The 14,734-nt window shown below is 38.1% G+C and overlaps 2 protein-coding genes across 6 annotated transcripts in view; one reads left to right on the top strand and one right to left on the bottom strand.

Annotated features, from left to right (window-relative positions):
• The window catches only part of Ace2 (angiotensin converting enzyme 2), a 62,131-nt gene that overhangs the window by 46,455 nt on the left and 942 nt on the right, over positions 1–14,734 (top strand). The window contains exons 17-18 of one of the 2 annotated variants that reach the window (XM_063242931.1): positions 1,562–1,756; positions 3,504–3,637. In XM_063242931.1, coding sequence (XP_063099001.1) covers positions 1,562–1,756; positions 3,504–3,612 — 304 coding nt within the window. In that variant the 3' untranslated portion in view covers positions 3,613–3,637. Of the gene's footprint in view, positions 1–1,561; positions 1,757–3,503; positions 7,944–14,734 lie in introns of those variants that run through there. The other variant, XM_063242930.1, reaches the window with a different exon arrangement.
• The window catches only part of Bmx (BMX non-receptor tyrosine kinase), a 49,183-nt gene continuing 42,809 nt past the window's right edge, over positions 8,361–14,734 (bottom strand). For all 4 annotated transcript variants that reach the window (XM_003463020.5, XM_063242934.1, XM_013144867.3 and 1 more), the window contains 2 exons: positions 12,534–12,691; positions 8,361–8,811 (listed from right to left, as the gene is read on the bottom strand). In XM_003463020.5, coding sequence (XP_003463068.3) covers positions 8,737–8,811; positions 12,534–12,691 — 233 coding nt within the window. In that variant the 3' untranslated portion in view covers positions 8,361–8,736. The remainder of the gene's footprint in view (positions 8,812–12,533; positions 12,692–14,734) is intronic.

Genomic DNA, 14,734 nt, shown 5'->3' with positions numbered 1-14,734 from the left:
ACTGTAGAATATGCACCTGAGTTGTTCCATCCGAACGCTGAGGGAGTTGGGATATTTATTCATCACCTCCCAACAGCCTGGCTGGAAACTGCTTCCAGATGACATTAATTCCCCAGCATTTCTGGCCTGCAGGCAGGGCATATCTTGTGATCTGACAATGCTCTCAGGCAAGAAGTAGGTGCTGGCTAAAGACAGTGTGTCTAATATATGCAACAAACACTAAGTGGAGAGGAGACATAGGCAGGTATTGCCATCATTTGCTGTAAGGACAATGATGTTGGTGTTCATTTAATTGCCTAAAGCCGGAAACCAGGTAGGCAACAGGATTTCTCAGATGTTGGGTGGCCTCCACATTAGGCAAAAGTCTTACTATGGGCACTGAGTTTTTTAGAAAAAAATAAAGTTTGTCTAATTTGCTCTGGCTTTTCCCCACAAGATGGCAGGAATGGAGAGTGGATTGACTTTGTAGTTGGTGCCCTTTGTCACTTAAAAAAAAAAAAAGCTTGGTATACCCACTGCTACTGGGCAGCTCACTAGATGACCCTGTTGAGCTGCATCAGTGAGTCCTGTTTACCTTTGAAAGCCGATCTAAGACCAGCTGGGCAGGGTTTGCCTAGAAAATCTGGCTTGCTTGGGGTTTATGACTCAACTATACCTATATATCTACTCACTACTTCCAAAACACTTCTGTTTCTCTTAGAAAAAAATGATGGCTGAGATTCGCATGAAAGAGCCTTCCCTTCTTGGATAGGCAGCTGTAAGCAACAAGGGGATCTCAAACTTTCTGTTTCTAGTATGACTTGAGAAAGGAGCCCCTGAGGTTGTCAGGAGTTACATGGTTAATTCTGCTTTGACTTCCTGCTCTCTCCATTGGACTTTGACCTCCAGATCTAGGCTATTTGCAAGGGTATCAGGATGTGATTTTAGACACTTTAATTTTCAATTTAGAATATTTTCTTTTTCATTGATTTTGTTTTAAATAATCCTCATCTTTTTTCTTCCATAAAATTTACCTATTTCTCATCCCATTGCTGGAGAAATGGCAAAGATTCTTTCCCTGTGTTATTCTCAATGCTGCTGCCAAGTGCCAACTATTTTATTTGGAAAATTCTACAAGGACTTGGGTATGGGGTATGAAAGAATTGTAGAAGAGGAATATCCAATTTTTTATTATTTTATATAAAGTGGTTGTGGATACACTGACAAATGGAAATTTTTGAATATGCTAACTTTGTAGTCACAAAGCAACTGTATGCTAACACAGGATCACAAATGAACAAACACCAACCATTTGCACATTTGCACATTTGTGACTCCATTTTCCAGTCACACTGTTGACACATCTAATTTCTCTTGAAAGGTATGAAAGGTACATAATGGTAAAAAATTCCTATCTTTATTTGGATCTGATTATCTACTTCAATTTCACTGTTATTTTAAGAAATACATTCTTATGAGAAGCCTTATAAAATCCTTTTGCAAAGATTTAAGAAGTAAATAACTACACACAATTTTATTTTGCTTGCATGTCTTCTTTGCTGTGCTTTGCTTTTGAGAACAGGCTGTCCCGGAGTCGTATCAATGACGTTTTTCGCCTGGATGATAACACTCTGGAGTTTCTGGGGATTTATCCGACACTTAGTCCTCCTTACGAGCCACCTGTCACCATATGGCTGATTGTTTTTGGTGTTGTGATGGGATTGGTAGTGGTTGGCATTGTCGTCCTAGTCATCACTGGGATCAGAGATCGAAGGAAGTAAGTGTCATTTCCTAGACTTACCTATCTTAAAACAGAAAGATTTAGAGTACCAATTGGAAAATGTGGAATAACTAGCAGGCTATCTAGGGCAATAAGTTGGACAGATTTTCACCTAAAAATATTCTGATGCATTCCCTAGAAATTTATCAGATGGTCTCAACATTTCACCTTCTCCTCCTCCTCCTCCTCCTCCTCCTCCTCCTCCTCCTCCTCCTCCTCCTCCTCCTCCTCCTTCTCCTCCTCCTCCTCCTCTTCTTCCTCTTCTTCTTCCTCTTCTACTTCTTCTTCTTCTTCTCCTCCTCCTCCTCATTCTCCTCCTCTTCTTTTCATTTCACCTTCTGGCAAGCCCATGCAGTAGATACCTACCCTGGGGTTTATTAGTGCTCTAGTAAGCTTCAACCCAGCCACAGTGTCATTTCCCTGCTGCAGAGAGGCAGGGGCCAGTGGGCTTGGAGATTGTCCTTGACACTGATTGTCCGTTAGTGTAGAAGTGACCCTAGAGACTGAGTTGGTGATGGACTTAAAATGTCAAGTCGTTCATTCAAGAGTGAGCATTGAGTCATTCAAGAGTGAGCATTGAGTCATCTTTATTCCTCCTTGGGTGTTCAAATTCCATGTCACCTTAGTTCGTGGTCAGGTAACTCTAATTTGCTGCTGAGTTGAAGATCAAAGTTCATTGCAATCTCATTTCTAGTTTTTTTTTTTTTTACCACTAGATTATTTTCTGACTTTGAGAAAGAACTGACCTTTGTTAAGCTTATGAAATAAGTTAATAACATTTTATAGCACTTAAAAAACTATCCACACTATATGTTGTTTAAACATATTCTTGAGTGAATCTCTATATGTACTAGTCTATTTTACTCAGTTTTATCTACTATATTTTTGGTTCTCCCAAATAGTATTTTAAAAAAATAGACATGGACTAGGTAACATAGTCAGATAGTTAAATTTTAGTAAAATGTGAAAGAACATGTAAAAAGTCGGTATTATCCTCTGCCTCCAAGCTTCCCTACTAAAACCAAACAAAAATATCAGTTTCTTGGCTGTAGAGTGACACCTTGGTTCATGAACTTAATTCATTTCATAATTCTGGAAAAGATGATTCCATTCATTGTTCATGCGGGACAGATGGCTGCGACCATATTCCCCACTCTATGCAGAGTTCACAAACAAAAAACAAAATTTTGCCACGTTTCTGTTTGCCAACCAAATTGTTCACAAACAAAATCATTTGTGAATCAAGGCACCACTGTACATAGCTACATGTATGTACAATGTTCTGAATATTTTTATTTCCCATTTAATGTATTTTGGCGATCTTTCCATATTAGTTGTATGAAGAGTATCCCTTTTTTCTGGCAATGTAATTTCTCATTTTATAGTTAGATTGTAACTTTGTTAACCAGTCCTTTATTGCTGGGCTTGCGTGTTTTTTCCAAATATTTGTGTCTATAAAAATGGTGCAATGACTTGAGATAAGTAATTCCCTATGTTTTCTGATATAGCTTCAAGGTAAATTACAGAAATAAAAAGCTGTTTCAAAGCCATTACACTCTTCTAATTTTGACAAATACTGCCCTCAATTGAGGGTGAATCAGTGGATACTCATATCACCAACTTATGAAAGCTTTTCTCCAACCCAAACCCAGTGTCATCAAACTTTCTGATCTTTATCAGTCTGGCTAGTGAAAAATATCCTTCCAGAATCACTGTATTAAGGTGGCTTTGTTTTGTTTAACAGGAAAAAGCAGAAACAAAGAGAAGAAAACCCTTACTCTTCTGTGGACATTGGTAAAGGAGAAAATAATACAGCATTCCAAAACAGTGAGGATAATCAGACTTCATTTTAGAAAAATCTGTATTTTTCCTCTTAAGGTGATTTTTACTATAAGACATGTTAGTTTCACAGTATAGAAAATGTGTTATGAGGGTGTCATTAAATATCAAAACTATGGCTGTGCTCAGGAAAAGTTGACCAAAGACACTGTGACTGGGGAGTGGGCATCTTTATTGATGTGGCTTTCAGTATTTATTTCTGCCTCAGGACTTGATTTCTCTTCTAGTTCCTCATGTTTGTATTAGAATAAAGTAGAGATTATATGTCTTTGGCCTCACAGGCTGCCCAGGGATAGTGGACATACAGTCTATTGAATAACTAGAGTTGGAAAGCAAAAAGGATACATCACTATGTTATGAGAACAATAATTGGGGCTTGTATAAAATCTGTGCTGGCAAACTGTTGGAGCTACATAGATTAAGATGGGACCCACTATTCACTTTTATTTAATTCAATTGAGAAGGATGAAGGAGGACATGTTTTATTTACATCAACTCTGTTCAAGCTCTATAGTAATTTGCCCACAGTGATGTTTGAATGGACCATGGCTACTTCAGGGTGGCAGGGCTACAGAAAGAAAAAGGAGAATCCAAAGTGTGGATAGGGGACGCTGCCTTTTCACTTTCAAGCTGCTCGGTCAACATCTTCCTGACAACACAACGCTAGCACAGGACCTCCATGAATCCCCAGAACATGCCTGAAGGAAACTGGCTTTCATTATTCCCTAAACATAGAGTCATTGAAATTCCAACTGAATATTTCCCCTCTGATGTGAACACTCAATCTCTTAAATCTTTTATATTCTCCCATAGTGTCTGAGTAGTGCTGAGCACAAAGCATGCACTCAATAAATACACACTCCTGTGGTATTCTGCATATCTGCGTACTGGGGCTCCTACACATTCTGTCTTCTCTTCATTTCCTTAGACAAAACTGTCACCTGACTGTCAGGAACCTTTGACCACCAGATGACTTATGATGTATCCTAAATCCTCAAATTGCCTTCTTAGACAAGCAATTGTAAAATCAGTTAAAAAAGAATTGTGTTCAGAGTGTATACATCCCCAAATTAGGAGCCAAACCTAGTACCCCAGTACTGCTTTTATATTTTTCAGTCCTCAGCCTAGTTCTGAGTACCATATGCACTGCATACTTGGAGACTGATTAAAACTACGTTAAATAGATTAACATGTCCAAACTTTACCCATTAAGTCATACTATATATTGACCAAAATAATGTAACAGTGACTTTACCCTTAATAAATTCAATGTGATAATGATAATGGTGGATCAATTAGTTAGGTCAGGGGAGGATGACTTTCAGAAAACTCTATAAAATAGCCTCAAATCAAATGAGGCTGGGTCATTTGAGGTTCTTCAGCATGTTTTAATTGTCTGGTACTCAGGTAGCAATGACAGAACTCTTTGTTTTTGCCTTGGACCCATGCCTTTCCACTCAAGCTTCCTTAATCCACCTGTCTCGCCATCTTGCCATTCATTGGGCCCATAGCTTGGAGGAACATACAATAGCAGTTTCTCCTCATTTGAGTATCCATTTCATTGACAACAATGCCTAGCTGTAACAAAGAAATTAGGAAAACCTGTTCATTTCCTGATTTAATCTTACAGGTTTTTAAACACAGTCCTCATTTTGCCTACCAGGTAGGGCTTGCGGTTCTTCACTAATGCAATGACATCCTCTGAGGGATGGAAACTCTACAAAGAGGGTCCAGTACCCAGGCCAACGCGAGAGTTGGCAAACTATGACCCATGGGCCAAATCCTGCTCATTACCTGTTTTCGTATGAACTATGAATTCGCCATGATTTTTGTAATTTTCAATGATTGGGGAAGAAAACAGAATAATATTTAGGACATATGAAAATGATATGAAATTCAAATTTCAGTGCCTATTGGAACCCAACCACAGTCATTCATTTTCATATTGTCTAGGGCTGCTTTCCTGCTACCAAGTACAGCTGAGTGGTTGATAGAGAGGTGGTATGGCCCACAAAGTCTTTTACAGGCTAACTTTGCTGAGCTCTGGGCTATAAGGAACCAAGGATGAAATGAAACTAGAAATGTAGGAGACCCATGTGGAGCTTAGAGACCTGAGAGACATTTATTTATGGAATCTGAAGCTATTCTCTGAGTGTTTCCTTCCTGAGAATTTAACGGTTTTTATGGAGTTGAGTTGGCACAGGAAGTAATCAGGCTAGAAAGGGAAGGTTCTGCCTTCTTCATCCGTGATGTCCCTCGATGAATTTTTCTTCATTTGAGATTCACCCCTTGCCTATTTAGGTAATGATAGGGCCTGTGATCCAATCTCTCTTCCTTATATACCTACTCCCAAGTCAGAATAAAAACTAAGAAACTCTGCTTTCCATATCTATTATGTTGAAACCTTTGTCTTGATTAACTCAAGTTAATATGATATGAGTTTTGCTGGACTTCATGTTTGACTTTTGAATTTAACCTGGTAAATGCTTTACGTGAAGTTGCTCTTGGACTTGTCCTTTGGGAAATTTCTTATCATAAGTCTGCCTTTCTCTTCACTCCTTAGAAAGTATAAGCAGACTCTTGATTTAAAGTTATAACAATAGGGGCTGGAGATTTAGCTCAGTGGCATAAGCGCCTAAGCAGGCAGTCCTGAGTTCGATCCCCGGTACCGATAAAAAGACAAAAAAAAAAAAAAAACACATAAAGTTATAACAATAAATGTGCATATCACCATAAAGCACAGCTGAAACACATTTTAAAAATTGTTATGAATGTTTTAAAATAGTATGAACATTCTTCCTCATTTGGCTCCTCCTGACATCAGAGGACTTATTTTCTGATAAACCTCTCACAGCATCTTAAATTCTTGCTTGACTTAATTGCTGGAACCAGGCTTCTAAGCAAGGCTTTGGCTTTTTAAAAATTTCTCTGCATCATTATTTTTATCTTTCATCTTTTTTAAAATTAAGGCTTAGGTTTCTTTTCCCAGCAAATAATCCTGTGTTATTTGAATTTTTGCAATAAGCATGTATTACTTTTGTTATAAAGCAGATTTTTTTCAAATATCAAACATACAAAAATAAAAGGAAGAAAGGAAACAACCTTGAAGAAGGAGGTCAGAAAGAAAGGTCAGCATGATGTGGTACAGGTTCTTGCTGGACAACATCTGAGCGAGTAGAAAGCCTGATGCCCCACCTGAGGGTAGGCCATTGAGAAGGAAGGTTTGTGTAATTTGTGTTTTCATTTCCCTTGGGGGGGGGGACCTGGCACCTAGAAAATACTAAACAAATCATTGGATGGATGTATACAAATACTCTATTGATTATTTTCAAAGTTACATTTCAATGTACCCCAAGTTTATATACCTCTCTGAAAAGTAGAAGACTAATATCTCATGCTAATTTTCTTTGAAATGAAAGAATTTTTAAGTGTCAGGAAATAAGAAAGAGGGAACATTCGAGCTATCAGATAGGAGAAAGAGTGAGTGGGAAGAAAAAGGGTCTAACTATCTCTTAGGGCGAGTTATTTACTTTTATCTGAAAATAGCAGTAGGGGTGCTGTTATTATAATAGTGCCCTCTGCACAAACTTTCCCTTTCCCTTACTGACATCGTGGAAAAGACAATGAAATGTTCTGAGATAAAACCTATGGGTCAGCAGAAGGTCATGAAGGAGCACATTCCCAGGAAGAATTTAAAACTAAAATACCTTTTAAAAATAGTTATGAGAAGCTAAATCAGTACTTCTGTATCTTTAAAATAAAAGACTGAAACAGAAATTTGGCTGACACATGAGCCTGAAGCCCCAGAGCCCCAAACTCAAAAATTTAGAATGAGACCATCTTTAATCTTAGAAATAAGACCATGGTTACACTGAGTTGTGACTGATTATGGGTAAGTTGAAAGTTAAGGTAAAAGGTATCAAAATTCTATGTCAGCATATTGTTGTAATAAATTCATCAGATCTTTCATCACTGTAATTATTAACACATATTAATTGTTTAAATTCATGAGTTTCACTACTTACCAGATGATAACCATGACTATGTTATTTCTTTGTTGTCATAGTTTTAGTTTACTCTCATGTTCCCCTTAAAGTACTTGTGTTCAGCTATGGGCCAGAATACTTTGTCTTCAATAAAAACAGACTTTCAGAGTGTCACGCAGCTACCCGGGAACACAAACCTCTGAGGAACTGTTTGAATAACTTAAGACCATCTTGCTGTACTAAATCAAGATTGCCAGAAACCTAGTGAAGAAGTTGATTCATGAAATTGCTGAATCGAAATCTGCATAATTTTATTATGTTTTCCAAGAAGTAAATTTAAGTAAATGAGCTAAATTTGATTTCTTGCATTTCCTTTGTGTAATAGATTTTAAATTGCATACTATCTTTCTTGACTATTTGTGTGTGACATATTTAATATATTGGGTAATATTATTTAACTTTAATATTATATTTGTGTGCATGCTGACATGAAGACTCACCGTTCTGATCTGAATATCAGATGACAATTGTGCCACTTGGATTGAATTATGGACTGCATAACAAGTAATGAGATGTCCTAGGACAGTTCAGTGCGACTGCATCAGCAAGATCTGGGAGTTGGTGAAAAATACAGACTCACCATTTGCATTCAGATCTGCTCTATCAGAATCTGTGGAGGGGGCTGTTCTGGGAGTCTGTGTTTTAATAATTTCTTCATTTGATTTTCGTGCTTTGGAAAGCTTGAGGCCATTGAAATATGAAGGCAAAAGTCTACATTTCTGTTTTTGATAGTATGTTTAATTATCAGGATAATGAGAATAGAAAAAAGTAAGTATCCAACAAGTAATTTCCAGTGCTGCCCAAACCTTTCACATCATACACATCCTCTCTACATTGCAATATGAAAATACATTCCTGTTATAGGCTAGGAAGTGTTACATTAAGAGCAGCATAAACAAAATTACAAATTCAACCTAAATTTCATGGACAATTTTGCTTTCTACTTTGCTTATTTCTAGATAATGAAACAAATAACACACAGAACACTATTAAGAATGAGCTAACTTCCATTGGGCCTGGCTACTTTCCTTAAAATGAATGAAAATGTTGGCCAATATCTACTCATTCTCATCAGAGCTCCTAATTTCTTCCTCAGGGCTTGTCTTTTTCCCGAAGTGGTTCAATGGAAGACAAGAGTTGCTGAAAAGTAGGACGCTTTTCTGGAAGCTAAATAAAAGAAAAATCCAATGTTTTAGATCATGAAATTTATGAGTAAAAAGAAAAAAATAAACGATTTATACTTTAGCCCCAAAGTTAATACATTTTAAAGTGTGGGGACACTGAGGACATCTGTGTGATAGTCAAAAGCAAGGCAAGCATGATTGCTGAAGCCACCACTCTTCAATCTGAAAGTATTAACCAGTGCAATCAGAAAGTGAGACTAATTAGACCCCTAAAATGGGAGCAGAAAGAGTAAAATTATCACTATCTGCTTAGGACACAATTTATACCTGAAAACCCCAAGATGATCAATGATAGAAACAACCCAAACAATAAAAGAATTCACCAGGAAATCAACATATAAAATTAACATGCAAATCAAGAGCTTTCCCATATATCTACAATAACTGGTTAAAAGATACTATAGAAGAAAAAAGTTCAACGATAATGGCAACAGCACAAAAATAAGATACTATAACATATACTCCTTAAAAATGAGGAAAACTTTAGAACACTGCTGAAACTTACAGGTGCACTATTATATATTGTTCTAGGATAGGATATTAGCAGCATAAATAACAAATTTCTCAAGTTAAAGACCAAACACTGAGGGCTGGAGATACAGTTCAGTAGCATAGTACCTCCCTTTCAAGCGCGAGGTTGTGAATTTGATCCTCAGTAGCAAAGTAAATAAGTAAGTAAATAAATCCCTAAATACTATCTCCTCAAAAATGTAAATGAATTTGTATCAAACGAAGTAAACTGATCCCTTAGTTTATAGATTTTTAATAAATATACAAAATGGCTAGCAAACTATGAAGACAGATGAGTGATGGGAAAGAGATGCTAGGCTACACAGTATTATAATGTCTCTATATAATTACAAAGTCTCTCTATATATGGGCTTTATATAAGTAAAACATGTGGTACTGGCACATGTATAGAGAGACCAAAGAACAGAGGTGGAGCATCTAGAATAAACCCAGATATACACATAGAAACTTGGAATAATATTAGGGTGGCATTTAACTACCATGAAGGTGGTATCTCATCTCTAGGCATGAGGTAGCCTTTAAGTAAACAGTGCTTCCAACAACTGGATAAACATTTAAAATTATACACTTAGGGCCCTGTTTCATACCACATACCCTAACAAACACATACTAGATCAGAGACTTGAATAGAAAATAATGAAACTATAAAAGTACAAGAGAAAAATCTAGGAGAACTCCATTCTACATTGGGTGTGAGAAAACCTAGGTAACCACGACTTAATTTTCAGAAGCAGAAAGGGCAAATAGAGTCATAATTGGCTATATTTTTTAAAAAAGGCTTTTGTATGGCTAAAACAAAAACTACCATCAGTTTAACTCTTAATGAAAGAAACATATTACAGTTGCATTAAATTGCCATTTTTATCTACCAAGTTAGCAAAAATTCGGAAGTTGATGATGTGCTCCCTCAGCGAGGGAAACAGATCGCTACCTTCATGGCTAGTGGGCAACACCCAAGAGGAGTGATTCAGATGCTACATTTTCTGTAAGAAAGAAAAACAAGGAAATGCACACACATACATATGCTCTGAGAAACTCCAGAAAGATAAAACAGGATCTAAATAAAAATTTCAATTTCTTTTAATTTTTTTGTGGACCTGAAAAGTTGAAAAGTGAAATATAAAAGTGCAGGGAAAGGTAAAATCTACAAACTCTGCTGCAAATCTTTACTTGGGTTCTGTCCCCATGCAGACCCCTCTTTAAGGATTCTGTCACAACTCACATAGTTTTATGGACTAGGGTGAGAAGCACGTGATTCCTCCCCATTTAGTGCCCCTGTCTATCTGATAGTGCAGTTATATTCCAAGGAGCCACAGTAAGGAATGCCAGGGGTTCCTGGCTTCGACTGAAAATAAAAACAAAAACCTCTGTCTTCTCTTCTTCATCTGACATGTGATCATGGCAGAGCAGCCTGGTTGGGGGCAGTTGCAGAACTCTAAGTGTACTAAGACCGAACCTGACTCTCTAGAGCTGCCTGGGGCTCTGAAACACTATTTTTGGTGTCAAAAGGGGGTGGAGAAACTTATCTTTTAATATTACTATTCCAAATGCTATGAGGTGGGAAATCACGAAGTGCACATATTTCAGGCAACCATTTAAGGCTACATGATGAATACTGTTATTGATGCAGCCAGAGACCACAGCAAAGAGACTATAGGCTGCTATACAAGAGATTGGAACTATTTAAGTTGTGTGTATCATTTTATCTCTAGCTCTAAGCATAGTGCTTGGTATCTGGTATCTGGATGATTTGTAATTTGTAATTTGCTATATATATATATATATATATATATATATATATATATATAGCAAGCACAACACAGTATCAGTCATTGCTCTAAGAACTCAATAATGTTAATTCATCCAATCCACACAATAGTCCTATGAAGTAAATGCATATAATGTATTATATTAGGAGGCCCGTACAAGGTCATTAGCTGGTAAATGATCAAGGCAAGATTCTGTTTCTAGAATCCATGTGTGTAATTACTACGCGAATTTGCTTTTCACTAGTGAATGAATGAGTCAGTGTGTGAACGCAGCATTAGATTCATTTGTCAATAAGGAAACATGTATCGGTTAGGATCTTTGAGTTCATAATGTTCTGAAAATCTTCTTTTATCATGTCACTGCTCAAAAGTTGTCAACGGTTCCTCACTGCCTATGAAAAACAAAGCTTACATTCTTCTTGTCATTCAGCTGGAAGAATCTGAACCAAACTTATTTTCAGCCCTCTCGTCAGTGGTTCCAGGCAAGAACGCCATGCTGTTTCCTGCCTCCACACCTTTGCTTGTGCTATTTCATTTGATCGGACACCCTTTGCTAAGGTCTCAATTCACATACAAGCGAATTTTACAGAGTCCCTTATTCAGCTCAGTTATCAGTGTATTTAGGAAGCTGCTCTGTCTCCTTTGAGCTCTTTTATTTGTCAATCTTTCTAATTTGGATGTGTAATTGTCAACTGTCTGGTATTTTCAATTGCATTGTGTATGCCTGGACATGCATTTGTGTGTATACGTGTAAAGACTTTGAATTCAGTGGGGTGAAAAATGCCAACTCATACTTCCTTATCATCTTTCATGAGTTCTATGAACATAGTGGATGCTTTGCAAAAGAATTCCCTGCAACTTTAGCTCTATGTCTTCCTTATAAAATTCTCTTTTCTTCTACCTAAAGGGAATGCTTGTGTACAGAGTCTAGGAGACAGGAGGGATGATTGGATGTTGTCTGCTGTGTGTTCTCTCCATGTGGTCAGATGTACTCTGCTATACACTTTCTGCTTGAGATGATACTCCATAGCCTTGCAGTTACGAGGCTTAGATTACCTCTTACTATGTGATCTTGGGCAGGTCACTTAAACTCTTTGGGCCTCTAGTTCTTCTCATGTATGTTTTACTGATAGCAACACCTAGCTCATAGTTTTGTTTCTAATGAATAAACAAGGTAATATCTATACAGTTCATAGAGCAGTGCTAGACATAAGTTTTTCAGGAATTCATCAGTACCTGCATGACTCATGTTAGATTGCAAACATTTGAGGGTCAAGGCCATTTCTCTCTGTCCTGTGTGGCAAGTGGCTTCTCTCAAAAAACTTTGTCCCTGCAGCAATGCAGAGACCACCTTGGATGTGTGTGGCTTCTCCAGCCCTCCAGCCCACTCAGGGTGTGCACTTGCCTCATGCCAGCAGCTGTACATGATCTGGTAGATGGTGTCCGATGCCAGTTGTGGCCGGTAGAGTCGGTGGCCCTGGGAGACCTTCACAACCACCTGAGAGTTGTCATATAAGTCATAGGGCTGCTTCCCAAGGCTGAACACCTCCCACATGAGGATTCCTGCATCATACCGAGGGCCGGCAACGAAAAGGAGAAAGAGAGCTGACGTCAGAAGGTACAGAGTTGGTGGAATGAGTGTCATACCACAGTCTGGAAGGCTGTGGATCAGAGCAAGGGGCCTTTGAAAATGAGTCTTAGTGAGCTGGCCAGGGAGTTGAGAAACCAAGCAAGGTCTCTTCCCCATGCTCCTGAGACCCATATGTGTAAGCTTGCTATATACTGATACATGGAAAGAGCAGCCATAGAGGGAGCCACTTGGGGCCAATGTTGTTGATGTGCTCCAGGGAGCAGCTGGGGCTTCCTTGAGCCTCACAGTGGTACAAACTTGTGTAGTAAGCTCCGAGCCCACCCCTGATCAGTGATCCATTGAAGTTCTCACCCCCTTTTCCTTCTGATTTAGCAGCTCTGCACAACTGCGTTGCACAAATTACCTTCCAGTGGAAATTTAAACATAAAAATAATCGATGACTTCACCCTATCTTCTTTTGCTGCAGATTGAAAATCTTTTATAGGACAGGTGCTCTTTGCAGAATCTGATAAAACCACTGGCTCAACCTTTGGGAAAGTGAATGCACGAGAGTTCTGTGTTCAAACTCAGGATGGTCACTGGGGACTGTGAATTCTGGGTTAAGGAACTCAGTTTGGGTCATGGTGGTCAAGAGGATGAGGTCCATCTGATGGGCCTCCGAAGCCAAGTTCTGCCACTTGTATGCTGTATTAATTCCTCATCTCCTCCCAGCCTCAGGTTCTATGTTCTATAAGAGGATATTTGCACCTGGTGGACTTGCTATGAGGTTTAAGTAAGGTGCAGCATGGAGCATATTTCAGAGTGTCGGGACATTTTAAGTGCTATCTGAGTGGTGCTATTCTGTCCAAGAACAAAGAATTTCAACAGTCAGACAAGTTCAAAAACCAGAACTATGAAAGAACCATAACTGGGATCCTGACTTCAAACTTTCTTTGGTTTTAAGAGTACAGGTTTTATGGAAAATATTTATAATAAAGCAATCAATCTCATACATTGTGGTGGTGTAGTCTTCTTTTTAAACCCACACATTCCAAAAGAACAACCCAAAAGCATGCTACTCTTTCACAACTTTCTCTTTGAAAGGCAACACAGCTATTTCAGGGTGAATATTGCTGCTCAAAATATCCATGGGGCTCTTCTTTGGAAATTGCTTTCAGAGTCCCTGATTCATTTTGAATACCTCCACTGGAGCTAAATTGTTTAAGAATGGATTTATTATTTGCTAACAGCTAGAAAATATCTGGAACCAAGTTCTGTCACATAAGGTGAATAAGCAAGCTGGAGAATGCTGCTGTTTTATTAAAAACAAACTGTGGCTGTTGAATGAAAGTAGTGATTTTTAAAATACTATACCTTAGGCATATCACTTGATGCATGGATATTCAGACTAATTTTGACAGGGGACAAAATTTAACCAATCAAAATGGCATCATGTGTTCACCAACGTACTTTGTGATTTTTTTTCCTTTTCTGTATACATTTGATTCTTTTACAATAAACAATTTTTTCCGAAGAGAATAGCTATTTTAGGCTGTTTCCAAGATCTGGCTATTACAAATTGTGCTGCTATAAACATGGGTGCACATATATCACTGTGGCATGATATTTTCAGTTCTTCTGGGAATATGCCCAGAAGTGGAATAGCTGGGTCAAGTGGGACTTCCAATCCCAGCTTTTTTAGGAATATCCAGACTGACCTCTGCAGTGGTTGCACCAGTCTACACTCCCACCAACAGTGCAGGAGAGTTCCTTTTTCCCCACAGCCTCTCCAGAGGAGAATAGATATTTTAAAAAATTGTATCACATAGAAAAGTAGCTATAAAATTTTCCCTTTTTTCGGACACCTTGCAAGTGTCAAGCAGTAAAGCAAATTATAGGTATAGACTAAGACAGGCACAAAATAGGTCTCCATCATATCAAACATATTTTATAACAGTATGATAATTTAAATTACTTCTCCTGCACCCATCTGACAGTGAGTGAAAACAGTACTGACATTGTCACCACACAAAAAT

Source organism: Cavia porcellus, unplaced genomic scaffold, assembly GCF_034190915.1.
Source record: "Cavia porcellus strain 051 isolate PalLab524CR breed Dunkin Hartley unplaced genomic scaffold, mCavPor4.1 scaffold_33, whole genome shotgun sequence".
Lineage (NCBI taxonomy): Eukaryota > Metazoa > Chordata > Mammalia > Rodentia > Caviidae > Cavia > Cavia porcellus.
The sequence above is the reverse complement of the archived record's forward strand: the minus strand, read 5'-3'. Positions and strand labels throughout refer to the sequence as shown.